The 15161-nt window shown below is 35.2% G+C and overlaps 1 protein-coding gene across 3 annotated transcripts in view; it reads left to right on the forward strand.

Moving 5' to 3' along the window:
• Positions 1-15161, forward strand: part of LOC140451432 (somatostatin receptor type 2-like) — a 1059667-nt gene that overhangs the window by 945380 nt on the left and 99126 nt on the right. For all 3 annotated transcript variants that reach the window (XM_072545226.1, XM_072545227.1, XM_072545228.1), the window contains one exon: positions 10170-10373. In XM_072545226.1, coding sequence (XP_072401327.1) covers positions 10170-10373 — 204 coding nt within the window. The remainder of the gene's footprint in view (positions 1-10169; positions 10374-15161) is intronic.

The following is a 15161-nucleotide window of genomic DNA, read 5'->3' on the forward strand; positions in this document are numbered from 1 at the left end:
TGTTTCATTGATTACAACAAGGCGTTTGATAACGTCAAGCATGACCAACTTTTAGAGATCTTGGAAGCTAAACAGTTAGACACTCGCGATATAAGAGTAATATCTACTATGTATTATAATCAGAAAGCAGTCGCACGCATCGAAAATAGCACAACAAATGAAATTCAAATTAAAAAAGAAGTTAGACAATGATGTGTGCTGTCGCCAATGGTATTTAATCTCTATTTGGAAGAAATTATGAAGAAAGCATTGGAGGAAGAAGAAATTGGGATAAAAGTTAACGGCCAACCAATTAATAATTATTATTATTAAATAATTAGATACGCAGATGATACGGTTTTAATGGCGGAGACAGTAGAAGACCTGCAAGCCATTTTAAACAAGGTAGTCATAGCTAGTGAAGAGAAAGGGTTAACAATGAACGTCTAGAAGACGAAATTCATGATTATTTCAAAAAAACAAAGATTGAATGCAAACCTGTACAATCACAATAACGAAATCGAACGGGTGAACAAATATAAATATTTGGGAACAAGCGTTAATAACAACAATGACATCACAGAAGAAATAAAAACTAGAAGTGGAAAGGCTAGAGCTGCTTTTGTTAATATGAAGGACATTCTGGGAAGTCATGACATTAACTTAAACCTGAAAATGCGATTGGTTAGATGCTACATCTTCTCGATACTGCTGTACGGAGTAGAGACTTGGACTTTAAACAAGAACAATATTGATAAACTAGAGGCCTTCGAAATGTGGATATACAGAAGAATTTTGAAAATACCTTGGACAGACAAAGTAACAAGTAGTGAAGTTCTTCGAAGAATTAACAAAGAACTGGAGCTGTTGATCACCATCAAGAGAAGAAAGTTGGAATATTTTGGTCATGTGATGAGAGCGAAAAAGTACCGATTGCTCCAGTTAATTATCCAAGGAAAGGTTCAGGGCAAACGAAGCGTGGGGAGACGACGTATATCTTGGCTGCGCAATTTAAGAGACTGGTTCCAGTGCACATCTAACCAATTATTTAGAGCAACAGCTTTAAAGATACGAATAGCAGTGATGATTGCCAAACTCCGTAGCGGAGAGGGCACTTGAAGAAGAAGAAGAATATTATAATCTAGGAGAGGCTATTTCTGCTATTCCTTTCTTCATTATCGAAATCAATAACTTATGATCTGTGAAAATAATAACTTCTCTACCATAAATATAAATATGAAATTTAGTGAAATTAGGAAATAGGATTGCATTTAGTTCCTTTCCAATCTAACTAAATCTGGTTTTACAATCGGTTAAAGATCTAGAAGCAAAATATATAGGTTTAAGATTTTGTAATAATACACATCCAACACCATTTAACTTAAATCTGTTTGAATTATTATTGGATTATTTTCATCAAAATTTGCAAGAACTGATGGTGAAAAAATTAACTTTTTTATTAAATTAAATGAGTGTGTGTGACTTCTAGTCCACATCAAAACTGTATTCTTTTTTAACAATTCTCTTAATGTGGCTGATACATCCGATAAATTTGGTATAAAATTGCGATGGTAATTGACACCAAGTACAAGAATGTAAACTTGGTGTAAACAACAAGAGAACAACAGAGATATCACTACAAGGGAAGACTTTTACGAACACCTTCAGACTGTAATAAACGAGATTCTAAACGATGAATATATAATCATTATGGGTGATTTTAACGCCCGTGTTGGCCATGATATAGTTCCAGGAATAAAACAGCGATATAATGAAAATATCAGAAATAAAAATTGAGACCTCCTGACGAACTTCTGTAGCATAAACGAAATGCGTATTAATAATACATTTATCCCTCACAAAAAACACTGTAAATACACTTTTGAAAACGATAGAGTACAAAGATCTATGATGGACTGTATTATGTCGAATAGAGAGTTACAATCCTCTCAAAACTTAGATGTAGGTGCACTAATATCAGCAGAAATAGGAAGCAATCATAAATTGGTATTGTGCACAAAGATAAAAGACGAAAATTTACAGGATGACTCCACAATATACCTATTCCGAAAAAAGCAGAAACACATATATCACAGAAAGTGATGGAGTCAAAGAAAGCTGGGCAAAAATTAATTCTAATATCTTAGCTTTGGCCAAGTAACTTCTTGGTGAAAGAAATGTAAATAAATAAATCGTTCCTAAGGCGAAGAACTCCATGGTTTTGTAGAGAAGTGAAGAAGTGAAAATGTAAAGAAAAGAAAAAAAACTTACCTGAAATAAATGTCAACCAAAACACAAGAGGCATACCATAATTACAAGACAATTAAAAACGAAACACATGCACTTGTAAGAAAAATAAAAAATGATCACTGAGAACGCTTTTCGAAAGAAATGGCACATGATTTTTACGGTCTGCAAAAGGAAATATGGCGCTTCATAAGGGGTTAAAGAACGAAGGTAAAGGAACTTATAGAACCAAAACACATAAAAAAGGATACGTGGATTGACTACCTAAAAAAGCTCTATGCTTAGGAAGAACAAACTACGCTAAGACCGGAAACACCAGAAATTACTACAAATAAAGAACTTAATATAAATGTACAGGAAGTTTGTAAAATACTTGAAAACCTGAAGAACAGAAAAGAACCAGGTAAAAACGGGATACCAAACGAATTACTGAAATATCGTGGAGCAGCAATAATGGAACAAATAACAACATTTATAATTAATAAAATTATACAATACAACACAATAAAATACCGGAAGAATGGATAACGAGCGAACTAATTCTACTATTCAAAAAAGGAAAAAACAGCCAGAAAACTACAGAGGTATAAACTTGATAAAAATTACGCTAAAACTTACAACTAAAATTTTACAAGTGCTAATAAATCAGAGGATAAGTTTAGCAAATGAACAACATGGTTTTCATAGTAAAAGATCGTGTACAGATGCAATATTCGTTATAAAGCAAATTACTGAAAAATCACTAGAGAATAATAGACCAGCATTTTTGTGTCTGATTGTACTAAAGAAAGCCTTTGACAGAGTAAGACTCAAAGATATAATCCATCGTCTGTATAATAGAGAAGTTTCCCTAAATATTATAAAAACTATCGAAAACATCTACCAAAACAACAAAATGGAAGTCAGAATAGATGGATAACTTATAGAACCTATAGAAATAGGCTGCGGAATGAGACAAGGAGATTCATTGAGCCCCATGCTCTTCAATTTAATCATGGATGACATCATCAAAAGCGTTAACAAAGGAAGACGATACAGAATGGGAAACAAAGAAATAAAAATACTCTGTTACGCATACGACGCAATATCGATAGCCCGAGATGAAGATATTCTACAAAGACTGCAAATCTCATCTCAGAAAACTAAAACAATAGTAGTCAGCAAAGTACCAACCAGATGTAAAATAGAATTTGATGACATCAGTATTGAACAAGTAATGGAAATAAAATACCTGGGAATTACACTGTCTAGCTATGGAGACCTAGACAAAGAAGTGAGAGATCAAGTACAAAAAGCAAATAGACTGGCAGGATGCCTTAATAACACAATATATAGCTTAACAGACACATTAACACTAAGATGAAGTCAAGAATTTATAAATCCAGTGTAAGACCAATAATGGCATACGCCTCAGAAACAATACCCGACACATCCACCACGCAAAGGCTACTGGAAACGGCAGAGATTAGAGTACTGAGAAGAATTATAGGGAATACGCTGAGAGATCGAAGGAGAAGTGAAGACATTAGAAGGAAATGTAACATACAGTGTATAAATGAATGAACACAAAATAAAAAAAAAAGAATGAAATAACCACATAAGCAGAATGGAGGAGACCCGTGTATTCAAAATAGTAAGAGATAAGTTACCAATCGGTAGAAGAAGTATCGGACGACCGCGCAAAAGATGGAGTGACAACCTTCCATAGAGGTATTAATCCGCTAATGAACAAGCAGAATTGCTTAAAGAGGAAAAAGAAGAAGAAGAAATTTAACTCCAATATTTCTAGCATTTTCTAATACTTTATTAAGAATTCTGTCATGTTCTTTTAGACTATCTGCAAATATTAAAAGATCATCAAAATAAATGAGACATCCATCAATATAACCAAAGTTTTTATGGTTATTTTCAAGTTAAGTGGAAACCTATCAAATTTTCAAATTCCAAATGGAGTTAAAAATGCACAAACTCTACTGGACCTCTTATCGAGCTGAACGTGATAGAATTCCTCTTTAAAATCTAAAACAGAAAATAACATTTGTTTTTTAACTTACTGCATATCTCTTCAATAGTAGATAGTGGATTTGGTTAGAAATTGTATTGATTGTGAGAAATAATGTTCTGCTTCTTCAAGTGCCATCTCCGCGGCGAAGGTCGGCAACGGCAATCATCATAGCTATTCGGACTTTTGAGACGGCTGCTCTGAAAAGTTCATTTGATGTACATCCGAACCACTCTTCCAGGTTTTGCATGACATTCTACGCCTCTCTATACTATGAAATAATGTTAAAGAGCCGTTAATACTAAAAGTAATTCCAGAACTGCCATTTCAAATGACTGTTTGAATCGCCGAAAGTTTGCAGCCACGTTACTTTCAAATGATAATGGTTGAGGTATTCTAAACTCCATATTGTTCTACTTTTAACAACTTCTTGTTTTCATTTTACTTTGGAAGCATCAGGTCTCATTGACCCACAAGACTGCGTCGTGTAATAATGTTTAATACGGACTGTTGTACATCTTTATTATTATTACTTTCAGTAATACAGTATGATGATAATCTATTCTAAAATGCTTAAGGTCTATTTCTGCCATGGGACCTTGTGCCGTCTGTTCCATGTCATAGTCCTGTCAGGACTTTACATTCATGAGCTATTCAGTTTCATGACATAATTGTAACTTTGTAAAAAAAATTCTTGAAAAAAGTTTAATGTAAAATGTTTTTACAAAGTGAGTATTTACTATATTTTCCATTTTGTCCCACTTTATTGCCTAACATGAAAATTTACCATCTTTGTTTGAACACATAGACATTTAATTATATTTTTAATTTTTATAAAATACAATGGTTGTATTACACTGTTCATGATGCCATCTAGTTTATACACTTCTTCTTCTACTTTGAGGATGTGATTAACACAGCTTAGCCAATGTATTCACCACATATTAGATATGACTTTTTACGAAATAGTAATCACACTAAACAATTGTAAGAGTCCATTTAGGCAAGGATGTGTGACCGTTATGCAATATTTGCGAATATCTTTATAACCTTCTTCTTCTTTAAGTTCCATCTTCTATCGAAGGTTGAAAATCATCAGGGCCTGCGTAGCGCAAGCGGTAGGATGCTTGCCTCGCAAGCCGGTGGTCCGGAGCTCAAATCCTACCGCCGGCAAGAACATCTGGACATTTTAAAAATGTCTATAGGCCCCAGGTCGACTCAGCCTGAATAAAAATGAGTACCTTGGGTAAAACCAGGGGTAATAATAGACGGTTGAAGCGTAGCACTGGCCATGTTACCTTCCTTGTATACCGTAGGCCCTAGATATAGCAGACTACCCTGCTATACTCCCAAAGCCGCGACAGCGGTATAAAACGGGAGACTATTATTATTATTATGAAAATCATCATGGCTATGCGGACTCTGTTGACTGCCGCTCTAAAATGTTCTGCACTACTGCATTCAAACTATTCCCTTAAGTTCTTAAGCCAGGATATTCTTCGTCTTCCCACATTTCGCTTTCCTCGGATTTTGCCTTGCATAATAAGTTGTAATAATGCGTATTTTTGCCCTCTCATCACATGTCCTAAGTACTCAAGTTTTCGTCTTTTGATAGTTAATATTATTTCCGCCTCATTTCCTATCCTTTTAGTTACATTTGACATTCTTTGAATCCATGATATTCGTAGGATTCTTTTGTAACACCAAAATTCAAATGCGGATAACTTATTCAGATGGACTTGTTTTAGTGTCCACGCTTCCAAGCCATAAAGAAGAGTAGAGAACACGTAACATCGAAGCATTCTCAGGCAGAGTTCTAACCTTATATCCCAACAACAAAGAAACTTTTTAAGTTTAAAAAATGATGCACGTGCTATTTCAATGCGTGTCCTAATTTCTTTGGTTTGGTCTACATCTGATGTTATCCATGTTCCTAAGTATTTATAGTTATTAACACTCTCAATTGCAGTATCTTCAATAGTCAATTGGATATTTGCATGTGCAGATTTAGTCATGATCATGCATTTAGTTTTCTTTAAATTTATCTTCAGTCCGTACTCATGACAGCGTTCATTAAGGCGTTGCATTACGTTCTATAAATCATTGTTGTTATCCGTCATTATTACTGTATCGTCTGCAAAACATAAGTTATTCAAAACTTCTCCATTGATAGATATACCTTCGATTGAGTCTGAGAGCGCTTTTTGAAATACCGCTTCACTGTAGACATTGAAAAGTAGTGGGGACAGCACGCAACCCTGGCGGACTCCTCTCTGTATTTTGATATTTTGGGTGTACTGGTTGTCAACTCTTACCTTGGCAGTTTGATTTCAATATAAGTTAGATATAATTTTCATATCACGACTGTCAATATTTTTGCTTTTTGATATATCTACAAGCTTTTTATGTTGAACCTTATCAAATGCCTTTTCAAAGTCTACAAAACATAAGTACATGTCCTGATTCATGTCCATGCATCTCTGAGCCAGCACATTCAAGCCGAACAAAGCATTTCTTGTACTCATACCATTTCTAAAGCCAAACTGTGTGTCACTAATTTCATATTCAAGAGTTTTAACAATTCTGCTGTAAATTATTTTCAAAAATGTTTTAAGTGTGTGACTCATTAAAGCTATTGTTCTGTGATCTGAGCAAGTTGTTGCACTTGGCTTTTTGGGAATTGCTACAAAGGTCGATTGCAGCCATTGTCTGGGGACTGTGGCGGTCTGATATATTAGATTAAAGAGTTCAACCATTACATCAATAACATCTTCATCGATGAGTTTTAGTAATTCGATTGGCACATCATCTGGTCCAGTAGCTTTACCCTCTTTTGTGTTTTTGATGGCATAGATGACTTCTTTTCTTGATATTGGTGGTCCGGTATCCGCGGTGATTTCTAATGACAGTTCTTCTCTCATCATTAAATAGTTGTTGGATGTAATTGGTCCAGTAACATATTCTCTCCTTTCATCATTCAATCTTCGCTTATCCACTGCTGGACATAGATCTCCCTCATAATTTTCCATCTATTTCGATCTTGTGCCTCTTGCATCCAATTCCTATGACAACGTTTTAGATCGTCAGTCCAACGTGTTGGTGGACGACCTCTACTTCGGTAGGCATCATCTCTTGGTCTCCATTCCAGTATCCGCTTTGTCCATCTATTGTCTATCATTCGAGCCACGTGACCTGCCCAGTTCCATTTTAGTGTTGCTACTCTCTCTACTGCATCAGCCACTCCTGTTCTTTGTGGTAGCTGGCGATTTGGGATCTTGTCTCGTAGTGAAACGCCCAACATAGCATGCTCCATCGCCCTTTGACACACACGGATCTTTTGAACTGTTCTCCTTGTCATGGTCAACGTTTCGGCACCGTAAGTTAACACTGGCAAAACACACTGATTAAACGTTTTTCTTTTAAGGCATATTGGTATATCAGACAATTTGAAAATATGGTTCAGCTTGCCGAAGGCTGCCCAAGTCAGTCTTATACGACGGAGAAGCTCAACGGTTTGGTTATCTTTTCCTATGCGAATCTCATGACCTAGGTATTTATAGGCCATTACCTGGTCTATGGATCTTGTTCCTACGCATATATCTTCGCTGACTACAAGATTTGTCATCATCTGGGTTTTAGATATATTTATTTTCAGTCCCCCTTCTAGCGAGGAAAGGTAGAGCTGATTTAAAAGTTCTTTGGCCTCATCTATCCTATCAGCTATTAGTACAATATCATCTGCAAACCTTAGATGGCTAAGCTTTTCTCCGTTTATGTTTATGCCCTTGTCGGTCAGTTTTGCCCTTTTACATATATATTCCAAAAGCATAGTGAACAGTTTCGGCGATATGGTGTCCCCCTGGCGTACTCCACGTTGTATCGGGAATTTCTGGGTTTGACGATCACCCACTCTAACACTGGCTGTTGCGTTTTGGTATATATGTTTAACTATATTTATATACCGATAGTCAATTCGGCATTCTGTCAAGGCTTCCAACATTTTTTGTTGATTTACGGTGTCGAATGCCTTTTCATAGTCGACAAATTAGGAAGTTAGAAAAGATCTGAGACGATACAATACGATGGAAATAACTAGAGTAATAGAAGAAAACAAAAGCTTGAAAGTACTCAGACAGAGCATGTCCATTGGAAGAAAAAACGTCCACAAATTAAGAAATGAACAGGGGCAAATCATTGAGGATAGAATTCAAATTATGAATACGATAGAGAGTTTTTATAGACATTATACAAAGAACAGCAATGTAACCGGAGTGGATCATTACCAAAGATAATCAATCAGGGATCTGAAATTTTACCGGACGTAACACCCAATGAAGTTCGAAGGTCAGTGCAAGAAATGAAACACAATAAGTCCCCCGGTGGCGATGAAATAGTGGCAGATGCCTTGAAGGTGACTGGAAAAAGATTATGGCAGGTCCTTGCCAAACTATTCACTAGATGTTTGTAGGAAGCAATAACACCAACCCAGTGGTATAACGCAGAAATTATCATACTTCATAAAAAAGGGGATGCTACCGACCTCAGGAATTACAGGCCCATAGGTCTACTTTCACATATTTATAAACTATTTACAAAAATAATTACGAAACGACTAGAAAATAAATTGGAATTTTATCAGCCCATAGAACAGGCGGGTTTTAGAAAAGGCTATGGAACAAACGATCACCTACTGGTAATAAAAAATCTTATAGAAAAATGCACTGAATATAATAAAAAAAAATTATTTGTCTCTCCTTTATATCAGTAATAATATCCCCTTTATCATTTTTAAGGATATTCGTTTTTGTACGTTTTCTAAAACCTATCATTTCTTTGATTTTTTTGTGTAAATTAAAGCTATCATACTTTTTATCCAGATCTTCTATTTCCTTGCATCTGTCGGAGAGCCACCTCTCTTTTGCCTCTCGAATTTTCTTTCTGATGTTTCTCTGAATTTCTTTGTATTTATTCAGGTCTTTTGCTTTATGTTTTCTTCGTTCTTCCATAAGTTCAAGAAGTTCTACTGTCATTCAAGGTTTTGTTTTTTTGTCCAAGTGGTTTGAGGGTTTCTTTTCCAACTGACACAAGGGCATGTTGAATTTTTCCTCATTTTTGGTCAATAGTTAGAGTTTTCGCATTATCTTCTTTGACTTTCCTTAAGTTCTCGTTTATTTTAAATTTCGTTTTCGCATATGTGTTGTCTTATTTGAGACGTCTTGTATCCATGATTTTCTTGGTGCCAGTTTTGTTGGCCTTCTTTAGTTTCACTCTCATCGACAAAACAACCGAGTTGTGATCGAAGGATATGTTCGCTCCTCTATAAGTTTTAGATGATATTATAGAATTTCTATATCTTCTGTTGACGATAATATAATCTATTTGATTTCTGACTATTTTGTTGTTATTGTCAGCTGGTGACCTCCATGTATATAGTCTTCGTTTAGGAAGTTTGAACAAGGTATTTGTAATTATGAGTTCCTCATTGACACAGAAATCGACAAGCCTGTCGCCACGTTCATTCCTTTCCCCGAGTCCTATCATTGCCTACATTTTTCTAAATAACTTTTTTAAATATTTTGTACCATAATGGAATTATCGACTAACGTCACATTAAAAACTCACTCTGTATACAAAATATTGGCAAATATAATAAAAAGACCAAAAATATGCATAAAAATACTACCAAAATGGATTTACAGCTGGAAGATCGACGATAAATGAAATATTTGCTAAAGTTGATATATCACAATAAAAAAATAGTTTGAAAACACATTTTTTTATATTAAAGAAAGTTGAGACATTTTCAGAAAACCCCAAAAAGTTAAGAACCGCTTTGCTGTTAAGAATCTACTAAAAATCAGTTTCGCGTAACTTAAAAACTAGCTACTTTAAACCATAAATCAGGATTGGGAAACGTACATACAATAGAGTTCTTTTCCAGATTTTCCATCACCCTTCATCTGCTGGCATCGTGCATGAGTTACTCGAATTCCGCAGTCAATCCAATTCTTTACGCCTTTTTGAGCGACAACTTCAAGAAGAGTTTCGTGAAGGCGTGCACTTGTGCGGCCAACAAAGAGGTCAACGCTACGCTACAGCTCGAGAACAGCGTCTTTCCGAAAAAGAACAAACACGCCTCGGAAAGGTGAGTGGTTTTTTGTAATTGTCACGGTTTTTTCTTAGTTTGCATCTGCATGGCTTTTTAATATGATTTACTAACTTCTTTATAAAAATCTAAAGCAATTTCTTCTATACATATAATCCAGTAAACTTCATAGCAAAATAAACTGCAGTTTTTGATTACTACAAATGTAATGAAGTAGTTGAAATAGTGCACTCTTTCGTGTAAATAGGTCTTATACTAGGTGTTAAGTCTAAAAAATAAGTCAAAGAGAAAATTTATCGGATCAAAATGGTAAGAAAGGATCAAAAAGAAAAAGAAATGCAGAAAAGGTATTGAAATAATACATATATTAACACGTTTAATGCCGTTCTATTTAGAAACTGTTAGTGTGAGTCCACATTTTTGTATTCTATCCAAAATTACGCTAATATCTGCAATTAATTGTAATTATTTCGTTTAATTGATACCAATTCTTAAAAATATGTTTTTTTTTTGGAAAAAAACTTAATAAAATCTTAAGATGAATATAATTAGAGTTTGGATTTCGATTTATCTATTATAACTTTAATAACAAAATAAAATAAACAAAAAATTAGATAACTGAAACAAAAGTACTTTAACCTAATTTTTATTGACAAACCACTCTTTTTCTTCTTTAGGTACCGTCTCCTCTAAGGAGGTTGGTAATCATCACAGCTTTACTTTTGAGATTGTAGCTCTGAACAAGTCGACAAAACTGCAATTATACCACTTTCTCAGATTGTTGAGCAAGGAGATGCATCTTCTTCCAATACTTCGTTTTCCCTGTATTTTCCCTGCATTATGGTTTGTTGCAACACATATTTATCCCCTCTCATAACGTGGCCGAGATACTGTAACTTTCTTATCTTAATCGTATTCATGATTTCCACTTCCTTTTTCATCTTTCTGAGGACCTCAACATTTGTTATTCGGATTTTTTATTCATACACACCTCTCAGTTCGATTTTATTCAAGTGCTTCTTGAGGCGATAATGTCCTGTTAGAAGACCTATGATAATTCGCAGATTATTCCTCTTCATATCTATTAGATCATTGAACATGGCCCACTTGTTCGTACCAGTGGTTACGTTTCATCCGCTCCACCCAGTTGATATCTGTGAAATCTTCGTTTGGCGGTATTTCTTGCTATACTAACGAAAGGTTCTAGGCCAATGAATGTTGCTTTTGCTTGAATTATGTCTGTTTGGGTTCCATCCCCATAATTTTCCACGTATCTCTTAACATGTTCATATGAAAGGTTTGCTTTATTGGATAGTATTAGATATCGCTTATCTAATATTACTGATACATAAAGAACAAGCATCCCGATGTTATCTAGGTTTCATCTCTTTGTGAAACGACTACTACTGTTTTGCTAGGAATGAAGGAGAGTTTTTCTCCGTTGTATCACCTAGTAGGGCTATTTAATGACCGTTGGAGTATGCTGGATAGAATATTTACATATTTTCCTCTTATACTTATCCTTATTTACTAGATCATCTGCATAGGTCTGCAATTCAAAGCCATGTGCGTCAAAGAACGAGATCAAGTCATACATGAGAAGTGATCACATTAGGCGAGATAGTACTTCCCCCTGCGGACAACCTTTAACTGTTTTGGCCTCGTTCTCCTCTCCTTGAAGGTTTGTTAGAATCAACCTATTCTCCAGTGGTAGTACATTATTAAATGCGGCTTCTATATCTAAAACGGCGGTAAACGCAATCTCCTCATTAATAATGGATTTTGTTGATTTTTCTTCTTGATATGTATTTTTTATTGCCATCAATAAACATAGGGTGTTTGTTCAATTTTTTTACATGCAAAAAATCATGTCATTTTTTCGCTGTATTACTAGCTACCATTCTACCACAATTTTACAATTATTTCCCGTTCTCCAACCCTTCCTACTCACATTTTAACCCCACTCCATTAGAAATACAGACAGTTGTAAGATAGCAAAGAAGAAAGACTCACTCTCTTCCCTGTTGTCTATCGATGATAACGGACACTCTCTCTCCCCTGTTGACTATCGTTTGGTGACAAGGGTCTCTCTTGACTGCTGACTATTGCTAGAAACAGTCGTCCTCTCTTTCGTCTGCTGAGTCCTACTAGGCAGGCGTATAATCTCTCTATCGCTATCTATCGCTTGGTACAGACTTACCGCGCTTTTTCTCCACTCTAACTCTCTCGCATGTAGTTACGCGAAAAATACCGAAAATACTATTTAAATCGTGTACAGACGAAAAATGTGCTCTATATCGTCATCTAAGTGTTAGTGCCGCGAAACACGTGTTGATAAACCGGTATCCGGCAGATTCCGCGTATTAAAAACAACCGCGAGTGTAGCCTGTCAATACCGTGTGTGTATGTGTGCAGCAGAAGAATTGGTAAGACTTTATATAAACTTAATTTGCTATATAATCTGTATAACCTTTTATCACATATCCTAATTTATTTGAACCAGCCCTATGTAATACAGTCCTCATTAACTGAAATTATATTCATAATTTCACATATGTACACCCTTTTTGTACAGTGTTGTCTTGCCCTATTTTGTTTCATCTTAAACATGACCACATTTTTATATTCTTTAAAATAGGTAGACAAGAACTTTTAATAGTGTTTTTTTCTGCGAGAAAACTTAATGACTTTTGTAACCTCTAACAGAAAAATTAAAGCCACTCATTAAAGACCATTGAAGCAATTGGTTAGTTTCTATCTGAATAAGTTTGCAGATGGCAACAGTAGCTTTGTCTGTTCTTCTTCTAAATGTACCTATCTTCTAGAGATGTTGGCGACCACATTGATCCATCTTGTTCTAATCACAGCAGCTCGAAATAGATGGGTTGACGTTAGACCAGTCCACATCCTAGGATTGGCCAGCCAGGATATACGTCTACGTTCAGGGCCTCTCTTACCCTCAATCTTGCCTTGTAGAATCAACTGTATGAGTCGGTATTTATCATTACGCATGATGTGGCCAAAGTAATCAAATTTTTTGTTCTTTACGGAGTTATTAATTTTTTTGTCCTTTCTCAGCGTTCTGGAAAATATTTATGTTACTTGTGTGGTGTATATATGAGATTCTCAACATACGTTGGTAGCACCACATTTCTAATATATCTAATCGTTTTATGGCATCTTCTTTAAGGTTCCAGCTTTCTATTCCATAGAGGAGGACACCAAAGACGTAACATCTAAGAATTCTTATGCGTATATTGATAAGTTGCAGAGAATCTTCTTAAGGCCGTTGAAAGAGCTTCTGGCTTTTTCAATACGAGTTTTTATTTTGTAGCTATGACCCCAAGTATCCTTAATCATCATCATCATCATGCAGTCCCATTTTCACATCCATTGTTGGATATAGGCCTCCTCCAAACATCTCCAGTTCTCTCTATCTCTAGCTGCTGCAATCAAGTTTGTTTCTATTCTCCTTAGGTCGTCGGTTCATCGGGTGGGTGGTCTGCCTCGACTTTGCTTGTCGGCTCTTGGTCTCCACTCCAATAATCTCTTCGTCTATCTTCCGTCTTCCATTCTAGCAACATGTCCAGCCAACCTCCACTTTTGTTTATTGATGCGCAGTATAATATCGTCTACGCCAGTTCGTCGGCGTATCTCCTCATTTCTCACGCGATCTTTCAAAGTCAGGCCCAGCATTGATCTCTCCATTCGCCTTTGTGTTACCCTCAGTTTTTCGGCAGTAGCTTTCGTTAAAGTTAGGGTCTCTGCTCCGTAGGTCAAGACTGGTAAGATGCATTGGTTAAATGCCTTCCTTTTCAGGTGAATTGGGGTATTTGTTTTAAAAATGTCTCTCGTCCTTCCATATGCCGCCCATCGTGATTTGTCTATTTAGCTCGCAGGTTTGGTTGTCTCTGGTTTTTCTAATTTCGTGACCCAAGACTGCAATATTAAGTATCCTTAATATTGCAGTCCAAATAGCATATGTTTTCCACTCTTTCTAACGGTGTATCGCCTATTGTAATTTGGGTTTACGTTGGTGTTCTTACTTATGATCATTATTTCTGTCTTCTTGCAATTTAGTTTTAGGCTGTATTTTTTACATGTTCCTACAACGTTATCCATCATCCTTTGGAGCCGTCCAAGGCCTCTCTAAAGATGTTTTCAGAGTATATGTTAAATAATACCGGTGACAATATGCAACCCTGTCTAACTGTTGCTATTTGTTGGAGATATAAGTTTGAGATCAGTCTTATATCTAAACTTAGGCAAATATGCAAATAAAAAAGTATGAAATATGCGCATAAATATGCAGTATTTTATGCAAAAATATGCAGTGTTTTATGCAAAATATGCATATTTATCTAGAAAATATGCATGTAATAAAAAATATTTACAATATTTTTTTATTTACAAAATACTTAAATATTATAAATACATAACATATACAATTATTTTAACATATAAATATTATTTTGAATTGTGGTAACAATAGATTATTAAATGATGTTCAAAATTTTATAATAAAAACTTATAGCTTCTATCTGAATACATATATTTGTAAATAGAAAAACTTCTTTCGACATCGACTGATGTAACTGGGGCATTTTTCAAATTTACTCTAATAGATGGTTCTAAATTAAGTGGTTCGGAAAATGTCGCAGCTAGTACTTGAACTACTTCAGAAAGAACCTGGTAACCACTATGTTTTTCCATGGTTACTTTAAATTTTTGAAAAATTTCCTTTCCTATAGTACCTTTAACGTTTTGACACAAAGACTCAAATTCTTTTATTAAAACTACTCTATAACAATGATAATTTTGAGGATT

This window comes from Diabrotica undecimpunctata, chromosome 9 (assembly GCF_040954645.1).
Source record: "Diabrotica undecimpunctata isolate CICGRU chromosome 9, icDiaUnde3, whole genome shotgun sequence".
In the NCBI taxonomy this organism is placed as follows: Eukaryota; Metazoa; Arthropoda; class Insecta; order Coleoptera; family Chrysomelidae; genus Diabrotica; species Diabrotica undecimpunctata.